The sequence below is a fragment of the Anabrus simplex genome, chromosome 9, assembly GCF_040414725.1.
Source record: "Anabrus simplex isolate iqAnaSimp1 chromosome 9, ASM4041472v1, whole genome shotgun sequence".
In the NCBI taxonomy this organism is placed as follows: domain Eukaryota; kingdom Metazoa; phylum Arthropoda; class Insecta; order Orthoptera; family Tettigoniidae; genus Anabrus; species Anabrus simplex.
This window is the reverse complement of record NC_090273.1, coordinates 114,439,830-114,467,483: the sequence shown is the minus strand read 5'-3', so window position 1 is coordinate 114,467,483 and position 27,654 is coordinate 114,439,830. Positions and strand designations below refer to the sequence as shown.

The following is a 27,654-nucleotide window of genomic DNA, read 5'->3' as shown; positions in this document are numbered from 1 at the left end:
TAACTATTTTTTTTAAAGAAGATATTTCTTTTTTAAATATGATTTGGAGATAATAATAATTTATGTGATCAAGTGTTGAGTTTATTGGGAATCATTTAATGACGGGAGGTCGTTTTAATTTGGAATTAAAGTGCGTGATAACTTAATTTGATCGATTAATAATATTGAAATGTAGATCGGTGTTAATAATCCGTACATGTTAATGAACGTGTGGTTTAAATTACGGTCCAATTTTTTTTTACGTATAAATGTCGCGTTTTGAAGTTGCGATTCATTAGCCGGAACATGTAGTGCTAATATTACGAGACCATGATTGTCAAAATTTGGTAAATATAATTTCAAGATGTTACGATTATTTGTGGAGAATGAACTAAGGCATAGATCCAAATGAGATAGAAAATGTGAAAGAATTTGCAGTCAGATAATAAAAGGTCGTACGATGTCCGAAATGAATAAATAAGTCAGTTGATAATTCTGTGAGGAATAAATAAATGAATCGAGGAATATTGAGATAGAGAGAAAAATAAATTCCGTACGAGAGACACTTAGGATATTGATATGAGTGTAAAATGTACGGGCAGTGTCACAGAGAAATACTGAGTTACGCAGCGGGTAGAATTCGAACCCGTGACAGCATGTACGAAACAAATAGACTGCACAGTTATTCGTTGAGATACAACGGATCTAAGGATAAGGAGAGTTCAGATTCCACAGAAATGGTCGTATATTGTATTCATTGTAATAACGAGTGTGAACAATCATGATGTCGTGATAATAATAATAATAAATATTGCAGATAAAGGATTGGACCGCCTTAATTAAATGAGCGTTGATAAGGATGTTAAACGGGAATCTAAATGATAATATGCAACCGATAATAATAATAACAATGTAAGGACGATGTTAAATCATCGCGGTCAGATTAATAATAATTGTCATAATAATAACTGTAATGATGTCGTTGGTTGATCAGTGAATTAATTTGTAATTGCGACCGATATCTTAATATATAATTTGGCGGAAGTGGCCGGTCCATTAATAATAATAACCTCTTAAGTGACGTGAATAACAATAATAATATCTTGAGTCACCTATTAATTAATAATAATAATAACCACGAGAGGGATATAATAATAATAACAGTAATAACCATTTGTGTTTGCATCCCGCATAATAATGATGATATTAATCAAACGTGACAGTGCCAGGAACCGTTGAATAATAATAATAATAATAATAATAATAATAACAATAATAATAATAATAATAATTTCGAGGATGATAATTTCGTGGATTAAATTGTTTGGTGACAACATCCCTCTATTCGTATGTTTGAATAATGAGAATGATAATATTAGAGTCTTTTGGTATCTTTTTATTGTACGGTTTCGTATGGGACGATGTTACAGTAATACTTGGCGTGTTTGTTTACTTCGCTCGCGATGCGAGGGGGGCCATTGCCACGGTATTTCCCACCGCTTCTCGTTATCTCATCTGTGGCAGTAGTCTATTGAGGCTAACTGGTAACAATTCAGACCACATGTAAATAATATATAAATGCTGATTCAGTGGTATGGCATCAGCTGGATATCGTAAGATAGGAACTGTCCGTGGAATCCAGTTTTCGCATTTCACGAGAAACATTACCCAGTCCGAGTACCGGTCTCGGAAAAATGTATATAGCCGGAGTACATCATCTTAGTTAAATCGGGAAGCCGACCGTAACATGGGTTATGCTCGGGCTCCCGATAGAAGGAAGCTATATCCTTGAGTAACGGTTCGATTCAAATGGAATCGATCCGGAAATTATACCTCCAAAATGTCATTTTATTTCAGAAGCAACCCAGCAAGATATTGATACCACTTGCGGTATGGCAAGTGATTTATGTATGTAACATGTGTGGAAATTTAAATATCGTTGCCAAATGTATCAAAGTTTCATACGTCAGATGGCGTAATAAACCGCTCCTTCTGGCAAATTATTTCAAAGGAAACCACTCTCATAATCTTTTTATTGTAGTTAGATGATGCCCTTTTAAAGTAAACAGTCACTTCCTAGTCCTATCATGGAGTCCTTAAATTCAGTTTACAATCGAGCCTTCCCCATTTTAATTTTAGTTGCTCCGTTCATCCCCGTGTTCTATTATGCCGTTATATTTATATTTAATGACTTAAATAATGAACCGACACCCCTGAGATAAATGCTAGTCTGGGACTCGGGAGGTGGACGGGTGCAAAATGGCTGGCCCAAAGTGGGGCTTTAAGAACGGCAACGTGTTGCTTTAAGAACGGCAGAGAGGCCAATATCATTGCTAATCAATTGTAAAATTTTTATATTTTTATACTTTTTTTCAAAATTTTATATTTTTAAATTTTTGATTTTTATTAATTGATGACCGCATCACGGTCAAGTGTGTGTTCACTTGTAACGTAGTATCATGCTAGAGTAAGGTTAGTTTCGAACGGAGCTAGATTTGACTAGTTATTAATATAATCCATTGCTAATCTCTTCAAGTTTGGCAATGATTCAAAATTCAGTAAGCTCGAAGATTTGATGTTTTTCTCTTTTTCCCATATGAAATTTAATATTATTTTGGTTATTCAGGACTCCATTTAAATGTCATTGGACATGAGATGAATATTATAAACAGTTGTTTAGGAAGGCTTGAAATGGTAAAAATATTACTGAGCACCAGTTCAAGTTGTTATTTAAAAAGAGGTTGAGATGGTATAAATTAAAATTAACGTATTTCAGGGCAGGAGATTTCCAACTTCGTCGTTGTTTTTAATGTTGTTGTTGTTGTTATATTGGAGCGGTTTATTGTGAAATCTTAGGCGCAAGCCAGCATTCAAGGTGAATGACCTGCAAATGTAAACAAGTTTTATAGTCAAAATTTTTTTTGTTAAATGAAAGTTAGTGTAGGGGTATAATGTCATAGGATAGGGCCTAGACCCAATAGCGTATTCCTTCGTGTGCAGCAAGGCGAGAGGCCGATCGGCCCTTTTGCTTTCTCAAAAAAAAAGTTATAATGTCTGACGACGGTGGGGAGCGATCCCAGGACATAGTGGTAGAAGGACAGGGAGAAGTGAAAGCGATCACATTAGAGGTATTAATGCAAGCTTTGAAGGTTAATAATGGTTCGATTAAACAGGAACTCGCAGAACAAATGCGGGCTGATAGGATTTCAGATAAACAGGAAATTATTGAGCAAATGAAGGTTAATAGTGTTTCGTTAGAGAACAAAATAGACCAAGTACAGGCTGCGTGTCAAGTTAATAAAACAGAACTCAAGGCACAAATAGATGCAGTTCAGGCCGCGAGCGTAGCGATGGGACAGGAACTTAGGGACAAATTAACTCAAGTCCAGGAAGCATGTCACTTCGCGAAAGACGAATTAAAAGTGCACATGGATGCGTACATTACCATCGTTAATGAAAAGGTTGACCGCGTTAGAGATGAGGCTCAAATGGAACGCGCAGAAATTAAGGAAAATTTGAACGCTAGTGTCAAGGAACTCGCCGCTCTACGATTAACTGACAGAAAAGACATAGAATCACACATAGAGGAAATTCGGGATGAATGTCGGAAGGAGAATGACATCGTCCGGGGACAAGTAGAAGAAAAATGCGCGCAGATAGCTGGCACCTTGGACAAGCATGACAAGGGCATGAACGAGTTACGTGGGGAAGCCGCACGTACACTTGTCATCGTAGCAGGACTGAAAAACAAAGTCGAAGAACTAACTATAAATTTAGAAGACCGTAGCCAGAGAATAACTAAGTGCGAAGACGCAAACTTAGCGTTATTCCAGCGGACGGAAGATCTAATCGAACAGGGCCAATCATTTGCCGACACGGAAGTTCGCCTATTAGAACAATGCAAGGCGTATAATGGGCAAAATTCCGGCACAAAAGAAATAGCCAGTTGTAATCCCGACGGAATGGATGACATCCGAAAAGACTTGGAGATGTTGAAGGCTAGGTTGGAACCATCAGCGTCTAGCCAAGATTTTAACCTCCAATATCGCGAATACGAACCCCATGATAACCAGGGGATTCATAAGAAAGGAGGCCTATCCCATGCTGATACACACGGTTTCAAGTTTGAAAACAGAGATGGGTCGTCTACGTCATCAAGTGCTATCCCGACATCGGTGGTACACGTCATTAAGATGTCTGATGACAAGCCACCAAAGTTCGATGCCCGTGGGCATATCACCCCGAAAGGTTTCATCCGGGAAATCGCCGGTTATATAAGTGAGAATAAAATACCAGTAGAGCGACAACTGCGAACAGTCGAGAAATTCCTAGACGGAGCACCAGCTGTATGGTTCAGGGCTTTCTTGTATACTTTTGAAGATTTTGAAGGATTTCGGCGGGCTTTTCTCCAAAAGTTCTGGAGTATTCAGGAACAGCAGGAGTTAAGGCTGGAAGTATACTCCAGACGATATTCGACATCTTCACCCACGAAATTCTCTGATTACTTTGTGGCACAATTTCACAAGCTACGGGAGCTTGATAATCCAATGAGCGAAACAGAATTGATTAGCGCCATTGGAAAACAATTGCCATTCGAGGTCCAACGAATGATGATAGCGTCAAATGTCCAGACAGCTGTCGAAGCGGAGGCTTTATTACGTCAATTAGACCTCACAACGCATCATTCGAACCCGAGACAAATTAGGAGCAGGGAAAAACAGGTGAACAACATCGAACGGACAATCGAACCGAAGACCACGAGTACGAAGAACCAGGGAACTAGTACTGATCCGGAACCTCGTCGAGCATATAATACGGAGTGGAAGCCGCGACAATGGACGAGACCAAGGAATTTTGCGGAAGGCAACCGGCAAACCAACCAAGGGAACTTTCGAGCCGACAGGGGATACCGTGGATTCCAGAGAAGTAATTATAGGCCGTATCCATCTAGAAGTCAAGGGAACCCGAGATATTACCAGGGAGGATCTCGTCAGGAGAAGGATGACAGATACCAAGAGTCTAGACGGTACATAGAAGAGCTGAACAAGAGAAAATGGAAGGAGGCGATTCATGATCGAGGCCGTGATGAGGAAGCGACAGGAGCGGAGAGCTTGCAGTTCCAAAGAGCAAAGAAAGGGGGCAGCGACTTGAACCCAAATGCACCGACGTTCGATTCGGGACAAGGAAACAAAGGGATGTGACTAGAAGCAGAGGATGAACGAGAGGAAGCAGATGACGAGCCGGAAGCAGATGATGTCGAAGAAGAGGATGAAGAAGATGACGGAAGGGAAGAAGAAGTCCAAGTAATCCATACACCAATTGAAGCAAGGCCATGTCCAGAGTGTGGAGAGATAGACAGCGACGTGCAGGAATTTGTCAATACGATCCATCAAATCGAAAGACAGAACGAGGAGTTAAGGTTCAGGAACCAGATGTTGAGAGACGAAATCAATAGCCGTCGCAGAACAGAGGATCCGAGGTCAAATCATGATAGTGATGATATGAACACATCATAAAAAAAAATCTCATGATGCTCACTAGATTTTTTTTACCTGGGCAAGAGGAAGATGAACCCGAGTGACTTAGGCCCATAATCAATCATGATTTGATCGGTAAAATAATATGATACATTTATTGAAATACAGAGGAGTGTATTTGAAAATATTTCGTTTAGGTAATGTCGAAATCAGAGCGAAGGAAGGACGACAGACTGGAGCCTGACGGATTAGCTCAACACGACAACTTTTAGCTACTTCACAGCAGGGAATATCATTAGTTGGCGTACAAGGAAATACAGAGTCCACAAATAAGTCTTGGTCAGGAAGAGGAAGGGGGAGAGTCATACAAAGAAAACTCACCACATGAGTAAGACCTTGGGATATTTTTGGTAGGACGGAAATTCCATGACCTCATGGAAAAGTACAGCGGCTGAGTGTACGTTCGCTAGCCTAAGTTCGAGCAGGTGGAGATTTAAATCACGTGACCGCTTGCCGGCCAATAGTAAAAATTTGATGGGAGACTCAGGGATACCATCTTAAGGAATGATGGATGAGATATTTTCGTAACTACAAAAGTATTCAGTAATAAATTAATATGAGTACGCGGATGAATGTAATGAATTTATTAGATGTCACGCATGGAAAAATAATCAATACTTAATGGCAAATTAATTAAATTGAAGGCTGGATTTCTTGGAAACCGGACAGCTTGAATCTCATTGGCTGAAAGAAGACCACGTTGTCAGGGACGCTTACAAAGGCGCGAAACGTGAGGAGCTAAATCCATCCATATCTCCTAGATCTGTGATCACCAGGAGTTCATATTTTATCCAGCAGATATGCTAGCGGAGTGGATTAATTTGATGTAAATTTTAACTTCCAATTCGGAGTGCAAGTACCGATATTAAAAATCCACCCCCTCCCTAAGGGGCATGACGTCAACAAATCCGCGGGAAAAAGGCTTCATCCATATATACGGAGCTGAATTGACGGTCGCCAGCCACTTGTCTTGAATCGTTGGAGCTGAATTGACGGTCGCCAGCACACGTGAATTGAATATCGGGAGCTGAACTGTTGGTCGCCGGTAACTTAGAATTCTACGGACGTACAGTCATTTAATGGCGCGAGCATCCGCCAGTGTTTGTAAAGTGTGATCGCGCTCAAGCAACATGTTAAATCTGGAAATAGTTAACGTAGGATAGTGTTTTTTTTATTTATGAATAATCAGTGACGTAAAGTAATTACCCTGCAAGAGAGTAGTATAAAATATATCACCATAAGTACGTACATAATAGACTGTGTGACGAACAGTACTTTAAGGAAGTAGTAGCCTGTACTTAGCTATACCGAACCGATGTAATGAACACGTCAAGAATGCCGTATAAATCGGGCGTATCGCGACGGGCGAAAAGTTGACACCTCGTCGTACGTGTCCAGGTCCATTGTGCGGTAGGTGGACGAAGATTAAATAGTGTAAATATTAAATTCTTGGGTCTAGGATAGAAATTTGTTGTATCCAATTTAAAGTATTCAGTGTTAACGTTGTAAATGGTGAAGGTTTGTGGTAATCAAGATAGGAGTGTAAAATGGTAATGTGCCAGGAAATCTTTTGTGAAACTACGCCATCAAGAATGGAGGAGTAAAACGCAGAGAGGGGCCGGATGGAGCCTCTCGTCTGCAAAGCTGTAATGGAATACCGATAACTAAGATGAGTACTAAACTGTAAATAATATTTGGGAAATGTTATCGTGATGGGAAAAATGGGAATAATTTGATTATATTTGATTACCTTCTGTAACAAGATGGGTCGCTTAACGACCCCATCCTAAATTTGTAGCACGGACAGTAGTAAATCATAATAATGTAAATAATCGGGTCTTTTATGTATTCAGTTTGTGGGAGATGTAAATTTGTATATATAGTGTAGTACGTTAAGTCATGCATGCATTCATATTTCTTTGTAGTTAATAATTTTCTTTACATTTGATTTTGGTTATGATAGTTAAATAAGACCCGATATGTGTTTTTATGTTTGTCATTTTTAACGAGCTATGTAATGACATGGAAGGAAAATCCAGCTTCGCCATACCAGTGTGTTTTGTTGTAATTAATATGGTCATATTTTCAAAGTGAAGTTGTTAAATTTGTGAGATGCGATTAATATATTAATTTCCAAGTAAATCATATCTGGAGTGTTTAGTGCCAGAATAAATTGAATTTGTAAAAGGGGTTATGCGTTAAACATAATAAGAGTGGACTACCGTATTACAGGCGAAATTATTATTTTTTTAAATATTAATAATAATAATAAATAAATAATATAACTATTTTTTTTAAAGAAGATATTTCTTTTTTAAATATGATTTGGAGATAATAATAATTTATGTGATCAAGTGTTGAGTTTATTGGGAATCATTTAATGACGGGAGGTCGTTTTAATTTGGAATTAAAGTGCGTGATAACTTAATTTGATCGATTAATAATATTGAAATGTAGATCGGTGTTAATAATCCGTACATGTTAATGAACGTGTGGTTTAAATTACGGTCCAATTTTTTTTTACGTATAAATGTCGCGTTTTGAAGTTGCGATTCATTAGCCGGAACATGTAGTGCTAATATTACGAGACCATGATTGTCAAAATTTGGTAAATATAATTTCAAGATGTTACGATTATTTGTGGAGAATGAACTAAGGCATAGATCCAAATGAGATAGAAAATGTGAAAGAATTTGCAGTCAGATAATAAAAGGTCGTACGATGTCCGAAATGAATAAATAAGTCAGTTGATAATTCTGTGAGGAATAAATAAATGAATCGAGGAATATTGAGATAGAGAGAAAAATAAATTCCGTACGAGAGACACTTAGGATATTGATATGAGTGTAAAATGTACGGGCAGTGTCACAGAGAAATACTGAGTTACGCAGCGGGTAGAATTCGAACCCGTGACAGCATGTACGAAACAAATAGACTGCACAGTTATTCGTTGAGATACAACGGATCTAAGGATAAGGAGAGTTCAGATTCCACAGAAATGGTCGTATATTGTATTCATTGTAATAACGAGTGTGAACAATCATGATGTCGTGATAATAATAATAATAAATATTGCAGATAAAGGATTGGACCGCCTTAATTAAATGAGCGTTGATAAGGATGTTAAACGGGAATCTAAATGATAATATGCAACCGATAATAATAATAACAATGTAAGGACGATGTTAAATCATCGCGGTCAGATTAATAATAATTGTCATAATAATAACTGTAATGATGTCGTTGGTTGATCAGTGAATTAATTTGTAATTGCGACCGATATCTTAATATATAATTTGGCGGAAGTGGCCGGTCCATTAATAATAATAACCTCTTAAGTGACGTGAATAACAATAATAATATCTTGAGTCACCTATTAATTAATAATAATAATAACCACGAGAGGGATATAATAATAATAACAGTAATAACCATTTGTGTTTGCATCCCGCATAATAATGATGATATTAATCAAACGTGACAGTGCCAGGAACCGTTGAATAATAATAATAATAATAATAATAATAATAACAATAATAATAATAATAATAATTTCGAGGATGATAATTTCGTGGATTAAATTGTTTGGTGACAACATCCCTCTATTCGTATGTTTGAATAATGAGAATGATAATATTAGAGTCTTTTGGTATCTTTTTATTGTACGGTTTCGTATGGGACGATGTTACAGTAATACTTGGCGTGTTTGTTTACTTCGCTCGCGATGCGAGGGGGGCCATTGCCACGGTATTTCCCACCGCTTCTCGTTATCTCATCTGTGGCAGTAGTCTATTGAGGCTAACTGGTAACAATTCAGACCACATGTAAATAATATATAAATGCTGATTCAGTGGTATGGCATCAGCTGGATATCGTAAGATAGGAACTGTCCGTGGAATCCAGTTTTCGCATTTCACGAGAAACATTACCCAGTCCGAGTACCGGTCTCGGAAAAATGTATATAGCCGGAGTACATCATCTTAGTTAAATCGGGAAGCCGACCGTAACATGGGTTATGCTCGGGCTCCCGATAGAAGGAAGCTATATCCTTGAGTAACGGTTCGATTCAAGTGGAATCGATCCGGAAATTATACCTCCAAAATGTCATTTTATTTCAGAAGCAACCCAGAAAGATATTGATACCACTTGCGGTATGGCAAGTGATTTATGTATGTAACATGTGTGGAAATTTAAATATCGTTGCCAAATGTATCAAAGTTTCATACGTCAGATGGCGTAATAAACCGCTCCTTCTGGCAAATTATTTCAAAGGAAACCACTCTCATAATCTTTTTATTGTAGTTAGATGATGCCCTTTTAAAGTAAACAGTCACTTCCTAGTCCTATCATGGAGTCCTTAAATTCAGTTTACAATCGAGCCTTCCCCATTTTAATTTTAGTTGCTCCGTTCATCCCCGTGTTCTATTATGCCGTTATATTTATATTTAATGACTTAAATAATGAACCGACACCCCTGAGATAAATGCTAGTCTGGGACTCGGGAGGTGGACGGGTGCAGTATCCATATACCGCTCTATACGCATGCGCTGACTTTGTATCGAGTCCGGGATTGATACACGATTGGGTTGTGTTGGAATGGATTCTCGTTCATGAACTCCAAGGAATAGGAGTAAGGCAATTACTGTACTAATCTGGTGTAAAGCCGATATTTTCCCATATTGCCCGTAATGTCTTTTATGATGCTCATTTCTTTCATATCGATTTGTAATATCTTGAGCAACTCCTCGGCTAACGCGGAAATGCTCGAAAAACTCATTTTCATTATATTGAGGAACAGTTTCTTCTGAAAAATACATCGTATTTCAATTATATTTTGTTTCAACTGGTAGCTTTTGTGCCTTCATAAACTATAGGCCTAACGTAACTCAATACATAAATAACTAAAAAAAGATGTTTAATTACCGTCACCTAAATAATTTTCATTTCTTTTTCTTTTTGCGTAAAATAGTACTTCCTCTTCTTCACTGGATAAAGAGTGTAAAAAAACGTCGTCACTATCCATCCTAACCTCAGTAACCAAACAGCTGATTAATTTATTAATGGGAGAAGAGCTCGCAATGTGCATAAAAACAGCTGATTAAGGAACTCCAAAGAAATCAGCGTACAGCAGGAGGTAACGATAGTGTTTCTGCGCATGTCACAGAAATGTACGGCTCAGTACATGCTTTAGACTGCGGACTAGTTCCGACCGCCAGGGATTGATGCGAAGAGTTTGTTGGAACGCCTGACTGCAGTACACGGACGAATACATGGACGCAACTTTGACTGTGTTGGAAAGGATTTTTCGTGTTGCGCATGCGCAAGGCGACCATGTACCGGTACAGGGACTGTGTTGGAAAGAACCTTATATCTACAAGAGAGTGACAGAAACAAGTGGTGACGTGTCCATCGCCGTTCACACAGCCCGCCACAAGCAAGTGCACGCTTGCGCAAGCTTGATCCGACTCCACTTCGAAACAAAAATATTTGTTTTGTAGTTGCAAGCGTGCCTGATCTCAGTTGATTTCTGACCATCGCGGCTTCTCTTCAGGTGATACACACTTTCGGAAATTAGATTGCCTCTTTATTCTAGGTGTGATTTTGTCCAGTATACAGTAGAAAGTGTTTGGTATCATTCTGAAGTATTAAAACAACTTATCAGGCTGTCTAAGCAAATCGTTGAATATTCGTGCATACTCTCCATCTTCCTCTCTGTCTAAAAAATACTCGTTTACCCACTCTTCCCTGATTTCCTGCTCATCCGAAAATAATGTCCTCATCGTCTGACATCTCCATTTCGACTGACCTGTTTATAATAATTAACTTGCTCCAAATACTGTATTTGCTTGCAGCTGCTTGCATTTAGTGTGAGCACATTGCTGTTCACGCCAGCTTGTGCACGCGCGCGCACCAAATTACTTGCACAAGCGTGCCTCCAATGTGATCGAAGCCGTAAGTCCATCGACCACACGTAGTGCAGTCGTTTAAATAGCAAGAAATGATCTTGGCTACTGGCAAGCATAAAGTCGATATTCTTGACCGATAAGCTGGTCTAATGATCTGTCATCACTGACATGACAGAGTACAGATAAGTAGGTGAAAACAAACCTTCATCACGTCAAACGGAGAAGACAGTGGACCGTCTGCTTGGTTGTTAGCCAACTCTATGACATAGCAGTGATCAACTAGTAAAATAAAAAGGTATGCACTCTTGAAATGAAAATGTTCAATTTCAAAACAAACTTATAGTTTTACGTCACTGTTGATATCGTGATCATAGTCACAGGATATACATTTTCAAATATCTCACAAGCATTGATCGGAATCAGTGACCGTATTCCTCGCCTATCACGCTCTACATTCAATTTAATTTCATACTTATGAGAAAAAACAATAATTGTTGTATTTGGGAAGTTAGTTAATGTTGGTAGTGCATTCAACCCCCTGTGGGTGGGGACGGTAGAATAACTTCCATGATATCCTCTGCCTGTCGTAAGAGGTGCCCCAGGGGCAATTAACTAGGGAGCGTGGTTTGGTGACCACGGAGCCCTTAGCTGAGTCCTGGCATTGCTTCCACTTCCTTGTGTCAGATTCTTCACTTTCATCTCTTCTATCCGACCTCCCTTGGTCAACTCTTGTTCTTTTCCGACCGCGACGGTATTGGAGCATTCGAGGCCTAGGGTGTCTTTCATTTCCACGCCCTTCGCGGCTCTTCTCTTTCTTTGGCCGATACCTTCAAAAAGTCGGACATCCTCGTTTCTTTCCGTACGATTAGTGTTAAGAGAGGATGGTTGCCCAGTTGTGTTTTCTCGTAAAACAATAGTCATCACCACCACCACTATCGTGTGTTTTGAAACGAAACCGTAAGGCATAGGGAGTCTTTTATTGTTCCGTCCTTCGTGGCCCCTTTCTTTCTTTCTTTCTTTCTTTCTTTCTTTCTTTGGTCAATACTTCAGTTCTTTGAAGGTTCGGAAACTCTTCCATCGTTCCCTCTTATTAGTGTTTAAAGAAGATTATTGCCCACTTGTACTTTCACTGAAAATAACAATCACCACCCTCTTCTTCCTGGCTTTTCCTCAAATACCTGGGGTCGTCACTCTGTATGGATTTACAGCTGGATGCTTTTCCTGACGCCAGGATGTATTTACTCTTGCGTGTTTCTGTGGTGATTGGTATTGTGATGTATTGTATGTGAATGAAGATGCGTATTAATACGAACACAAATACCCAGTCTCCGAGCGAGAGGAATTAACCAACGTTTAAATCCATGACTCGATCTGGAATCGAACCCGGGTCCTCTGAACCGACCATTCAACCAAGAAACCAGTTAAAACAAAGATCACCACCACTACCACCTTATTTAAACAATAACCTCTGCAGTGGTCAAGAACAGGATTGTCAAACATGTAACATCTGACACCCCCCTTCCCCCCCCCCCCTCATCTTGGCGAAAGAAGATACGGTCAGTCCCCTTAACCTTCTTTCTTTATTAAAATGACACTCATAGTTTCAGTGTTTATTTAATTTACTCCGTGTTTTTATTCATATTATCTAGCTCTATTTCACTCAAGATTCAAGTTCGTAATATTAGACCAACAAGTAAAAAATGTCGGTGCTCTTGTAGTTGACCGATAGAAATGCGTTCACACGTATTTATTTATTTATTTAGCTTATGGCACCACGGGTATATACAAATTGACAATATTATAAATATCTACATTTACAGGCATAAACAGATATGTCATAAACTGACAATCACCAAAGCACCGGGGAGTCATAGTATCAGATCTATGTTGTCCAGCCAGTGTATAGCCTGCTGAGAAGCTCTCACGAAGTCCTTTGTAGATCTTGAAAATGATCTTTTCGGACAGTCCATAATAATATGTTGAATTGTCTTCTTCGCGTCTCCACACTCACACTTCATGCAGGCCTCGTAGAGATCCGATTGCCGCACGGCGATCTCTGGAGATCAGTTCTTGTGCTGTTCGGACTGCTGTAAATCCAGAGTTCAGTCACTGAAATCCTACAGCTCTATCAGCGTGAATGGGAAGATACCGATTCAGTGTTATCTTACCATAGAACCGCACACAACTTGTTTTTGGGATTCTGAAGGTAATCGGGATCAAATATGAAAAAGACGGGTCTTCTACAATCTATAAGAAATCAGTCTGCATTGATAAGAATCGAGGGCTATAAACATGAACCACCTATCCAGAAATAAGTGAGGTAGGGCTGAAGTTTTTCCCTGCTTGCTTTCAGTGTTTATATAGAACAAGCGGTAAAGGAAATCAAAGAAGAAATCTGGAAAAGGATTCACAGTTCAAGGAAATGTAATGAAAACCACCAAAATTTGCCGATGCTATTGTTGTTTTATCCACGTCTGCTGAAGTTCTCGAGAAACTGTCGAATTAGCATGGGCGTAGTCTTGGAAATGAAATGAAATGACGTATGGCTTTTAGTGCCGGGAGTGTCCGAGGACATGTTCGGCTCGCCAGATGCAGGTCTTTTGATTTGACTCCCGTAGGTGACCTGCGCGTCGTGATGAGGATGAAATGATGATGAATACGACACATACGCCCAGCCCCCGTGTCAGCGAAATTAACCAGTTGTGGTGAAAATTCCCCACCCTGCCAGGAATCGAACCCGGGACCCATGTGACCAAAGGCCAGCACGCTAATCATTTAGCCATGGAGCCGGACGCAGTCTTGGAGAAAGAATATGATAAAAGTAAAGAAGCCTAAATTTTAAAAAATGTTATGGAATGCAGTCGACTAAAGTCAAGTGATGAGACAAATACTAGACTAATAAATGAAGTCTTACAGGAGGTAGATGGATATTGCTGCTTGGGTAATAAGGCTGTAGAATTGAGGGTAGAGCAAACAAGAACACCCTATCTAAGACAAGAAAATAATTTGCTCGCTTGATGGATACACCTATTATACATATATTTTTGAATACTGCTGTATGGAATGGAAACATTGACATTAACTAGCTCAGGAAAAAAGATAGTAGAAGCATTACAAATATGGTGTTGCAGAGGAATACCGAAGTGGAGGTGAACAGGTCGGATCATAAATGAAGAGATACTAAATCGAGTTGGTGTGAGGAGAACGAATTGGTGTCGATTAATATAGTATTAAATCAATTAATTTATGGGGAATAATCCCTTTTGTGGACGCAATATAAATAAATAAATAAATAAATAAATAAATAAATAAATAAATAAATAAATAAATAAATAAATAAATAAATAAATCTTCTATTACTACCGCTTTTCTCACGCTGGTGAAGTCACGGTTGCGAAATGTGTTAAACATGTGGATTTGACCCAGATTATCGGCCGGATGCCTTTCCTGACGTCAACCCTATGTGGAGGGATTTATTCACTATTGCGTGTTTCTGTTGTGGTTGGTAGTGTGATGAGTTGTGTAAATATAAAAATGAATGTGTTGGGACAAATACAAAGACCTAGTCCCCGAGTCGTAGGAATTAACCATGCCAGTTAAAATCTCCGGCCTGACCGGGAATCAAACCGGAGGCCCTCTGAATCGATCTCTGATCATTCATCCAAGCAGCCGGAAAATAAAATAAATAAATAAATAAATAAATAAATAAATAAATAAATAAATAAATAAATAAATAAATAAATAAATAAATAAATAAATAAATAAATAAATAAATAAATAAATAATGTGAAACTCATATCCTCTTAATTCAAAGCGTTAGGTTATGTCTAATTAAAATGAATCAAAGAACTTGTTTTATGCATGCAACGCCAACATACCGAGTACTGTTAGTTATGCCAAACTCAACAACATTGCATAAAGATAGACCTTGGCCTACGTGGTTTGTCGGATGCGCTGATTTCCCCAACAGTCTGTTGTTGTTTAGATGCCACAGGTAAAGTTTATATTTACTGTAGCCTCGGACTAACCTTTGTGGGTTACTTGGTCAATTTATTTTAAACGCCACCTGACTGCTTAGCAAAGAATAGTTGCAATCAATCTTCTGTTGTAGTATCGAAGGTACTAGGCGGAATTTTGACTGCAAAGTTCTCGTTAGCGGAGAATATCGCAACATATTGAGCTTTCCAAAACAGTCACTGTGACAATACAAGGTCTCTTTGATCATGCACAACACGATAAACCCTTTTCATCTCAGTTAAATTATATTCATATATTCTTTAGTGTACTGTAGTCCGGCTTTCCTGCAAGCTCTTGACATCGGTCATTGACGGTCGGAAGTAGTCAACGATTTAAACAAATGTTCTGTGTCATGCGCAGAATGACCGAATCTATCTCCGGACGATTGCTTATTTCTTCTGTGTGATGCATTTTATTTTATAAGTTAGGATATTGAGGCTATATTTGTATTATGGAAAGTAACAGGAACTTTTTACAATTTTAATCCGTTTAAAATTAAGAAGAGTTCGTATTTTTTCGTAAAAGGAGAATTATTTAGGTACTAACTAACTAGTCCGCCTCTGTGGTGTAGTGGTTAGCGTGATTAGCTGCCACCCCCGGAGGCCCGGGTTCGATTCCCGGCTCTGCCACGAAATTTGAAACGTAGTACGAGGGCTGGAACGGGGTCCACTCAGCCTCGGGATTCCCACCTCAGCCATCCTGGAAGTGGTTTTCCGTGGTTTCCCACTTCTCCTCCGGTATGGTACCTAACTTAAGGCCACGGCCGCTTCCTTCCCTCTTCCTCGCCTATCCCTTCCAATCTTCCCATCCCTCTACAAGGCCCCTGTTCAGTATAGCAGGTGAGGCCGCCTGGGCGAGGTACTGGTCATACTCCCCAGTTGTATCCCCAGACCAAGAGTCTGAAGCTCCAGGACACTGCCCTTAAGGCGGTAGAGGTGGGATCCCTCGCTAAGTCCGAGGGAAAAACCGAACCTGGAGGGTAAACAGATGATGATGATGATGACTAACTAACTAACTAACTAACTAACTAACTAACTAACTAACTAAGTAATTTTCCACTTATGACAACCGAATTTAAAACACGAGCTCATATTAATACGATGGAACATCACACAAAATTTGAAGTTGATTAGTTCATTAGTTGAAAAGTTATTAACAAATAACATTTATATTTTATATATGGAAAATGCTCCTTGCGGCTCATTTTTGATCATTTTTAGGTTATCACTTGACAGACAGCTGCCTCTGTGGATCCGTGGTAGAGTGTCGGCCTCCGGATCCCAAGATAGCGGGTTCAAACCTGGCAGAGGTAGTCGGATTTTTGAAGGGCGGAAAAAAGTCCATTCGACACTCCATGTCGTACGATGTCGGCATGTAAAAGATCTCTGGTGATACATTTGGTATTTACCCGACAAAATTAATTAAAATCTCAGCCATAGACGCCCAAGAGAGATCCTGTTTACTCTAGGTCCGCTAGATGGCAGACAGACTAAACCGGAACGTCGAAATTGACGAGCAGACAGCCAGATGGCGTCAAATCGAAATGTCTGCAAACGGTAGCTGAGGCCATACGATTAAATACTTGACAAACATGTCAAAAATACATATTAGATAATAACTCTCGGTTTTTCAGTCAGGTATACATTAATAATGCTCTCCATAAAAATATAGAACAGGCAGCAACAATTTCAAAATGAAAAAATAAAAATCAATGGATAGAAGAAAATGAGCAGGAAATTTACATACCATGCAATGCACAGTGTTCTTATATATTTGTAAGGGTTTCCTTTTCTCTCAGGCTGTACCGTGTTTGGAAATAAGGTATTATTGTATTGTGAATATTGTGTAAATTCCGCCAATATTTTATCCTTGTATTGCACCGTTAAGAGTCTCGGCTCATGTGCCCTTTCTTGAGTAAATAAACAAGTTATTGGGATATAAGTTTTTCAGTTCTTTTATTATTCATACAATAGGCAAAAATCTAGTTTGGTACTATTTTAGAAACAAAAATATGAAGGTAATATTTAACTGACAATAAAATGCAGAACGAAATTCCTAGGCTATACATATTAAAAATTTTATCAGAAAATTTCAGGTTAATCTGATAAGAACTCTGTCGCAGGGAACATTTTATACACGACAATGAGCTAGAAAAATGCAATTTAAAGTTTTAAGAAACATACTTTCATTAAAACTGCTCTGGACTGTAAGTTTTCTGTCTCCTCTTATGCATAGCCTAAGCCTACTACAAGGTAAATATATTCCAGCGGGATTATTGAAATGGTAGTCCGAAAAAGCCGGCCCTGTGGTGTAAGAATAGCGTGCCTGCCTCTTACCCGGAGGCCCCGGGTTCGATTCCCGGCCAGGTCGGGGTTTTTTACCTGCAACTGAGGGCTGGTTCGAGGTCCACTCGGCCTACGTGATTACAATTGAGGAGCTATCTGACTGTGAGATGGCGGCCCTGGTCTAGAAAGCCAAGAATAATGGCCGAGAGGATCCGTCGTGATCATCACATGACACCTCGTAATCTGCAGGCCTTCGGGCTGAGCAGCGGTCGCTTGGTAGGCCATGGCCCTTCGGGGTCGTTGCGCCATGTTGTAGTCCGAAAGAACTCTGAAGCCAATATTGTCTGACAACGTGAGAGAAAGGGACGTATGCTTGCTCTACAGGGTGTAACAAAAATGTACGGCACAAATTGCAGGACACATTCCTTACACATAGACGAAGAAATTATGTTATGTGAACATCGGACCGGAAACGCTTTGTTTCCATGTTACACCTCATTTTCTTCAACTCATTAATCACGGAAAGCATGCACTTTTGGTTACGTCTGGTAACGGTGTCATTATCGTAAGTGCGCCGCCAGTGTTTTGTTTTGTTTTACATGTCCCCGTTGCCATGCGACTTACGTCATTGCTTGTTTACAGGTAACATAAACTGTTCCAGAGATCAGTACGACCTTGCCAAGCATGTATCAAAGCTCACGGAGGGCATATTGAACATCTCCTGTGAGAATGAGTTGCATGTAGTACGTTCTGTTCTTGTGTGTTTCCCATGGTTAATGAGCTGGAGACAATGAGGTGTAACATGGAAACAAAGCGTTTCCGGACCCATATTCATATAATATAATTTCTTCAGTGTCCTGCAATTTGTGTCGTACATTTTGTTACAACCTGGATATACGCCGTGCCGCTACCGTTAAATCCGGCATTTAGAGCTTTCAAAATGGCGTTGGGGAAACCTGAGAACGGGACTTGAAAGAGGGAGAATTGGGAGATTTTTAGGTTAAAAATGAAAATGTGATTTTTTGGTCAAAAATCACATTTCACTAATGTCTCCCCTTAATCGCTTGTAATTTAGTTATTAGTTATGTTATTCATTTTACTCCAGTTTTACCAGTTTAGAATTATGGTGGATCCCGCATCTTGACCGGAAAACGCCAAGGAAGAGGAAGAAGAAGAAGACTCCAGTTTTGCCAGTTCACGAAACGATACGAAAAATGTATCAATCATGTATCAGTCTCATAAACGATTCGAAGTTAGCGTATGCTGATCGAACTATACGTGAACGCGTTCTTGTACGGACAATGCACTGCGTATTAGAAAGAAACTTTATTGAACAAGTGCACAATTAAAAAGGAAGGCTGTTACTGAATGGAAGCTGGGTTGTCTAGCCCAGACTGTAAAGGCATTCTCGGTTCACCCTGACGGACGTGCTTTTGTTTCCCCACCAGGAAAGTGAAATATTTAGAAACCAGACTTTCGCTTGTGGAGGACAGACACATCGCCCTGGGGTTCACTCGGCAAAGACGGTCAAACATCGTGCCGAGATTACGAATGTCTTCCACTCCTATACGGAGAATACATTTTTGACGTGACACCGTCTTTCTTGTCGGCCCGGCGCTGGAATGTCCGTCAAAAACAACGTGACGCTATATTGCAACACTGATATCTCCGCATCTACGCGTAGCTAAGCGTTACACGTTTTTATCCGGAATTTTAAATTACGCGCTTTTACGTTCGTTTGTTTTAGATTAGGTTTGTTTATTAGCCGATAGAGGATCCTCCATGGCTCAGACGGCAGCGCGTCGGCCTCTCACCGCTGTATACCGTGGTTCAAATCCCGATCACTCCATGTGAGATTTGTGCTGGACAAAGCGGAGGCGGGACAGGTTTTTCTCCGGGTACTCCGGTTTTCCCTGTCATTTTTCATTCTAGGAATACTCTCTGTTATCATTTCATAGCATTTATCCGCCATTCTTAAATCACCTTGGGAGTGGCGACCCCATTGTAATAATAGCTTATACATGGTTCATTCATTCCATCCCTGACCCGGTCAAAGAATGGAAAACAGGTTGTAAGTTTTCACTAGCCAATAGATGTCAGGAGTGAATACACAGAGCCCTTAGTTAGGCTAAATACAGGGGTTTGGAATAATAATTTATAATTTCGTGTGGGTATTTCTAGCCGAGTGCAGCCCTTGTAAGGCAGACCCTCCGATGAGGGTGGGCGCTATCTTCCATGTGTAGATAACTGCGTGTTATTGTGGTGGAGAAAAATTTTTTTTTTGTGGTGTGTAAGTTGCAGGGATGTTGGGGTCAGCACAAACACCCAGCTCCCGAACCATTGGAATTAACCCATGAAGGTTAAAATCCCCGACCCGGTCGGGAATCGAACCTGGGACCCTCTGGACCACAGACCAGCACGCTAACCATTTAGCCATGGAGCCGGAGGGGATTTGGAATGAAAAAGAATGAAGGTTTCGCTACTAAGTATGATTTCCATGGTATGTCACAAATCAGGATCCAGGACTGCAAACAGTTTTAGTTTACAGTGTGAATAGCATTTCAATTTGCTTCCCATTTCGACACATATTGTGTAGGTCAATGACATTTTCAACTTCGATAATTATAATCTAATATTAGTGATTATGAATTATGAAGCCCTTGTAAGACAGACACTCCTATGAGGGTGGATGTAAAATAAATATAGTGTATTGTGACGTTAGTCAATACTACTGTGTAGCGTGCCTTGTGCCACCATTGTATGAAAACAGGTAGTTGAATATTTCTTTCTTCCAAAATAAACGGATATCTGCAATGTATTCTGATGAAATTAGGTATAAATGGTTTATTTACGCTTTAACTACTTATATTTTCGGAGAGTTCGTGTTTGTTAACAAAATAATAATATCACGAAAATTAATTACGGCCTGTACATTACAAAGGCAGTGCTATTAACGATAACGTCATTGTAATTGCATTGTTTCAAAGAAGGAATCTTAAAATACAACTTGACACAAAAATATACTATGACGTCACCCGTCAAAACAAGATGGCCGCCAACTAAGATCTCATTTTGGCGGTACCGCTCTCGCGGGCAATCGTTATAACTTCCGAACAGTCAGTCCGATTTCGAAAACTGAAGTGCCGTTTGGAAGACTGAATAATACCCTTAAAACGATTTAAAAATATTTTCAGTTAGTAAAGACGTTAGTAGTCTGTTTGAAATTTTTTTGACAAATATTCATAATGTCCAATTTTAAACCACTACAGGGCAAGCGAAAACATCCGATCACTGCCCCACTGATGAGAGAACTAAATTCCAAACAAAATGAGACCGAAATAAGAGTGGGCTGCGGTCAAATTAATAGTGTATACGCAAGGGCCGACGGGAGGCTTTGAGCGAGTCGAGGGCGCCTGTGGAAGTGGACGAGAGCATCTATACTACTGTTCGCTTGGTCTGGGAGGTTCTGCTGCGCCTGTTAACAATAGCATCACCAGACCAGACGTCTTCAGGAATTTAAAGTTAAAGGCATCCGCCGATTGAATGTGGAGCACGGTTTTTTTTGGGGGGTAATTTCTCAGCAGTAACAGGAAGCACATTGCCACATTGATCCATACTTACATTCTCTCGATATTCGAGCGATTGCCTTGCATCTTGCCCACGATGGTTCCAGTCCTGCTGTTCTTCACCCAGCCTCCAATATTGAGTTGTGCACACATATCCCGAGTGTATTTCGTGAAGTAACAGCCTGCAATGAAAAAAGAACACAATGTCATTACTTATAAGTTCTTGCGCCATTATGAAATGAGAAGCGTCTGTTCAAAAGGTACTATTTTCACTTCCATAAATAAATAAATAAATAAATAAATAAATAAATAAATAAATAAATAAATAAATAAATAAATAAATAAATAAATAAATAAATAAATAAATAAATAAATAACATTAAAAATTCAGTATTCCGTTATCATGCTTTACAGTTGTTGAATATGATTGCTATGAGCAATTCAGATTAGAAAGATGTACCTAATTCCTTAAAAGTTGTACCAAATCCTATCATGGGTACGTTCCATGCGCCTTTTATTTTAAGTTTCTTGCGCTTCTCCCACCACTTCCTTAAGGTGGACGTAGCACCCTTTGAACAGACACTCCTCAAATGAAATCTTACAGGAAGTAGATGAATATTGTTACTTGGATGGTAAAATAACTAACGATGGCAGAAGTAAAGAGGATATAAAATGCAGACTAGCACAAGGAAGGGAGAACATTCTTAAGAAAATAAATTTTCTCACTTCAAACATTGATATAGAAATTAGAAGGATGTTTTAGAAGACTTTCATATGGAGCGTGGCATTGTATGGAGGTGAAACATGGGCGATAACTAGCTCAAAAAGAAAGACAATAGAAGGTTTTGAAATGTGGTGCTACAGAAGAATGCTGAATGTGAGATAGATAGGTCGAATCACGAATTCCTGAATAAGATTGGTGAGAGGAAACCGATTTGGCTAAATTTGACGAGAAGAAGAGATGAATGATAGTGCGCATGTTAAGACACCCAGGACTTGTTCACTTGGTTTTTGAGGGAAATTTAGGTGTGAAGGACGGTAGGGGTTGACCAAGGTATGAATATGACAAGCAGATTAGAGTAGATGTAGGATGTAGTAGGTACGTATAAACGAAAAGATTTGTACAGGATAGTCTATGGACTGATGACTCAAACAACAAGAACATAAGTTTTCTAATATTTAGTTTTTTGTTTCTGTTTTTGTTTACGTTGCATTGACACAAACAGATCTTACAATTTACTTTGCGTTGCGTGGACACTAATAAGTCTGACGGCGACGATGGGCTAGGAGTAGGAAGGAAGCGCCTGTGGCCTTAATTAAGGTGCTAGCGTGAAAATGGGAAACCACGGAAAACTATCTTCAAGGTTACTGACAGTGTGGATCGAACCCACTATCTTCCGAATGCAAGCTCGCAGCTGCGCGCCCTTAACTGCACGGTCAACTCGTTTGGTAATAATAATAATAATAATAATAATAATAATAATAATAATAATAATAATAATAATAATAATTTAAAATTTAAATGGCGTATGTCTTCCGGAGAGGCCTAGTGCAGGTCTTTTTGTAGTAGACGGCCTATTAGGCGACCTGCATGTATGTGAAGATGAGGGCCCTACCTAGGATGATTTCTAATGTTGAATACGCCACACACACCCAGCCCCCGAGCCATTGGAATTAACCAATTAAGGTTAAAATCCCCGACCCGGCCGGGAATCGATCCCAGGACCCTCTGAACCGAAGGCCAGTACGCTGACCATTCAGCCAACGGGTCGGACATAATAATAATAAAGGCACCTTAATAGCCACAAAATTAAAACACAATAAAACAATTACGCAGCCGGATATAACACACGCAAGTGAAACATTTTCAGAACAAATAACATTGCACGTATTGACAGAATACTCAAGACTGGAAGAAGAACAATCAGAACGTGCATTAAAAAACACTAACAAGAAAATGGACACTGGAAACTACCTTCTAATGAAACAGTCTACCAGGAAATGAAACCTGTAATGAGCACAATCAGGAAGAAACAAATCTCATACTTCGGACTTCTACCCAAGACACCAGAAAACAGGAACATTACGATAAATTATTGAAACATTATGGAACAGTAAGAGCAATATTAGTTGGAATACAGAAATGAGGGAACTACAAATTACAATAGAAGATTTTAAAACAAAACAGATGAAATGAAAAAACTCACAGAAAAACATGCCAGACTATAAACCAAATTCAACAGACAGTGGGACGGATGATTTCAGACTAAGAAGAAAGTAAAGAATAAAGAAACACTGGGCTGACAGAAAACTGAAAACCCCTTTTTATAAAATTGACTAAAGTGATCAAATTAAGGCCATAACAAAGTAAATCAATGCAAATAATAATAATAATAATAATAATAATAATAATAATAATAATAATAATAATCAAATAAACAGTTTCAGTAATGCAACTGAGAAAAGAGGTTGGGAATTTCCTAACAGCTTATTGAGAGATGATCTCGATGGCTTCCTTCCCAAAACCAAACACAAAGCCCATGGCGCAACAACCCGTTAGGGTCATGTCATGACCTACCAAGCGATCGCTGCTCAGCCCGAAGGTCTACAGATTACAAGGTTTCGTGTGGTCGGAACGACGGATCCTCTCGCCCGTTATTCTTGGCCGGCGCTATCTCACCCTCAGATAGCTCCAACTTTTCGATGTCACTACAAAACATTAAAGAATGAACAGCAATGACCGAAAGCCTATTATCATGCCAATGGCAGTTTAGGCGCCGCTGCCACGTAATAATAATCAGTAATCACGTAGAGTGGGACGACCTCGAATCAGTCCCTTAGATCCAGGTAAAATATCCTCGACATGGTTGGGAATCGAACCCGGGGCCTCCAAAGAAGAGGCAGGCACGGCACCTACATCGCGATGCCGGCCTTCCTTTCCAAACCTTACCTTAATTATTTGTCATAGAGTATGCACTTAAACATCAAGAACAGGCAACATGTATCTAATTGCGTCTGTACAGTATGTGTTCAAAATGTGCAACTTCACGTCTCACGCATTGTTTATAACAGTCCTGTGTCGAATTTGCGTAATTTTGGAAGATTCCTAGGTGGATCATCTGACCGGAAAACATATTATATCATGATTCACCATATGTAGACATCTGGAGGCGTGAGAAGGGTACAGGAAATTAAACGATAGACATTTATATCACAATCTACGTGCTCACTAAGAGAGGATTTTTGAATATTCCATCGCTAAGGACATGAAAAAGGGGGGGGGGGCGAATATTTAAAATGAGTGCATCTTTATCTCAAAATTTAACAGTTTAAAGACATGAAAACGGTTATTTGTAATCTCCTTTAAAAATAAAGAAACACGTACTTTTTGTTTTTGGAAAGGTACTTAAGTGGGGGCGGGGGGTGGTGAACAGGAGTGACAAAGGGGGTGAATTTTAAAAATTATGTCTACAGTATATCTAAACAACGTAGCATGTTACAGAAGTGAAAATTAGAAAAGAAATACGTATTATGTTGTTTTCGGAAGAAGAATGAGTAGAATTCTTTGTATGGGGATACTTATATCTCAATAACTAGGGATGTTACGGACGTGAAAATTTGGTTTTTGGAATCTCCTATAAATATAAAGACGCACGTATTTGGGGGGGGGGGGGACTCAATTTAAGGGGCTGTAGAAAGAGTTGGATTATTTTTACGAGGGTACAAATAAGAAGTGGACTTAAATTATACACCCCTAAGGGGGTTTTGACTGGGACAGGGGGTGAAGAATGATGACAAAAATATTCATTTATATGGAACCGTTTGAATTACGAAGTTAAAATTTCAAGTGATATCTGATATCCTAGGTGTTAACAACGGAAGGTTTGAAACAATTTTAACCCATCAGAGGGTTAAGATCCGAAAACAAATATATTCATTCCTTGCTCCGAAACGGTTTAACGTTCGAAGAAAAAAATTCCGAATAGCCGTATCAATTTTAAATCCTAGGTGTGAAATAGGAAATATTTTTAAACATTCCACCCTTAAAGTGTTAAATGAGGTTAGCTCCGTAAACCGTTTGACGTACAAAGTTGTAATTTTACGAGAAGTTCTTCCTTTATATCCTAGGTGTAAAATATCGTATACTTCAAAATATTTCTCCCCAAAGTGTTTATATGGCGGTTGACTCTCAAGGACACAATATCCATTGTTCCGAAACAGTTTCAGGCGCGAACTTAATTTTTTTAATGAAGGGTGGTCTTCTATATCCGAGATGTTAATAAATAATTAAAAACATTCACCCCTTAAAAAGTATTCATTCCTCCATTACGGTACTGTTCGACGGACAAAATCAAAATTTCACAGGTTGGTCGCTTTTAGATCCTAGATGCTAAATATGATAGGGTTTAAAACATTCAAATTCTTCCATATGGGGTGCAAATGAGTGTTAGATCAGAAAATAAATAACCATACCCCCAAAACTGTTTGTTGTACGAACTGAGGGCGTATTTTACAGGACCGAGCAAGTTGGCCGTGCGGTTAGAGGTGCGCGGCTATGAGCTTGCATCCGGGAGATAGTGGGTTCGAATCCCACTCTCGGCAGCCCTGAAGATAGTTTTCCGTGGTTTCCCATTTTCACACCAGGCAAATGTTGGGGCTGTACCTTAATTAATGCCATGGCCGCTTCCTTCCAACTCCTAGGTCTTTCCTGTCCCATCGTCGCCAAAAGACCTATCTGTGTCGGTGCGACGTAAAGCCACTAGCAAGAAAAAAGGTATTTTGCAGGCTCAGCTGACAGTGGACTCTGCAAAATGTAACATTTTTAATAACAACTTTCAGTTTAAAACCGTAGCGAAGCACGGGTATCTTGCTAGTTTTTATTACATAAACAGCAACTTAAACAATGTGTAATATTTTTCTAGATTCAATTCTCAGGCCATAAATTGTGACATTGAGGCTCATATCGAGCTGTCTATCCCCTTAAGGCAGCAATCATCACCACTGAAAACTGGCCACACACATCCACACTTACACACCCAAAAACACCGGTCACATTCTCTTCGACACATGTTTAAATATAATTTATTCACACACTTGCTGGAGTCTTTCTCATTTCTCTTCTTGAGAAAGGACCATTCAGTATTTAACGACGTTACGGTTGGCGCAGAGAAGTCAGGAAAAAACATAACAAAAATAAACACTGTCGCACCGCGGGAATCCGAGTACGAATTTCTGGTTCACATTTGTGTCTCATTGCTAAGCTACGCTTCTTACCACAGTGAAGGAGAGATGCAGGAACTTATGATGGTGTCAGGAGAAATTCTTATCTGCAGTCCATGAGGTAGCTTGTTTGACAGATAGTAAACTACGTCAGCGGTCAAAGAAGTGCAGAAAGAATATGGAATAATTTCTCTGGCCGCCACCTTTTAGGGAAAAAGCTCCTTGAAAGTAACGAAATACGAAATGTTAATTTCAAGACCTTTAAAAATCCATGTTACAGTAACTTTCAAGCCGTAGGCCTATTCAGTAGGTTAATATACGTAAATTAGCAGCTGGTATGAAACCATAAATTAGTTCTAAATGACCACTGGCACAATTTATGTAGTACTAAGTGTCTGTCACCCGACAACTGGCGCAGTTTGCTTACTCTCACTTGCAGTAGAAAGAGGAAGTTTGAGGACTCACCTTGCACTTGACCGAACACCTCGAATTCTACAGATGCTATCGCTGTTTCGTCTTCCTGGCCCATCTTGCTCACAATCCTCTTGTAGTCAGAGACGCACGTCGACTGGCCAGCGACACTAGGCGCCGGCCCATCCCCCAGATAGCAGCGGTTATTTTCGGGTTCTGGCTGCTTTGTTCGGGATTTCCCTGCGCTCTACTCACACACCTGTTGTGTGACCTAGTGTCTCATTCTCAACTTTCAAAACTGTCATTGATTCTTAGAAACTATCCTGTGTTGACACACCTTCCTTCACTTCTTCCTGAGTCTTAATGTAACTTGAATCGCTCGCTGATCCAGATGTGGAATATTATAGACTAGGACGGTGCTGAAGACTTGTGACCACATTGGCATCGAGAAGATGGACTTTCAAATAAATTATCTAAGTACAATTTCGAAAATGAAATTGAATATAAAACATGCAGTCATGTCACAGTTTAAATTCATGGCTTTGGGCCGTCTTCGACGATTCGAAAATCTCAGGGAGGCGGTCGGTTAGTTGTCCTTCTGTTATCAAGTTGGCGGGCTCGATTCTGGCTGAGGTCGGTATCATTTTAGGGCGTTTGAATACGAGAAATCTATATCAATAGCTTCTAGCACGTTAAGGAACACCTGTGGAACAGCATTCCGATACTCTGGCTT

General features: G+C 39.5%; 1 protein-coding gene across 1 annotated transcript in view; it reads right to left on the bottom strand.

The window, feature by feature from the left end:
• Positions 1 to 27,128, bottom strand: part of LOC136880809 (acylphosphatase-2) — a 40,444-nt gene extending 13,316 nt beyond the window's left edge. The window contains exons 1-2 of the mRNA XM_067153345.2: positions 26,976 to 27,128; positions 21,346 to 21,472 (exon numbers count right to left, since the gene is read on the bottom strand). Of these exons, the coding sequence (XP_067009446.2) occupies positions 21,346 to 21,472; positions 26,976 to 27,039 (191 nt within the window). The 5' untranslated portion in view covers positions 27,040 to 27,128. The remainder of the gene's footprint in view (positions 1 to 21,345; positions 21,473 to 26,975) is intronic.
• Between the last annotated feature and the right edge of the window lie 526 nt (positions 27,129 to 27,654).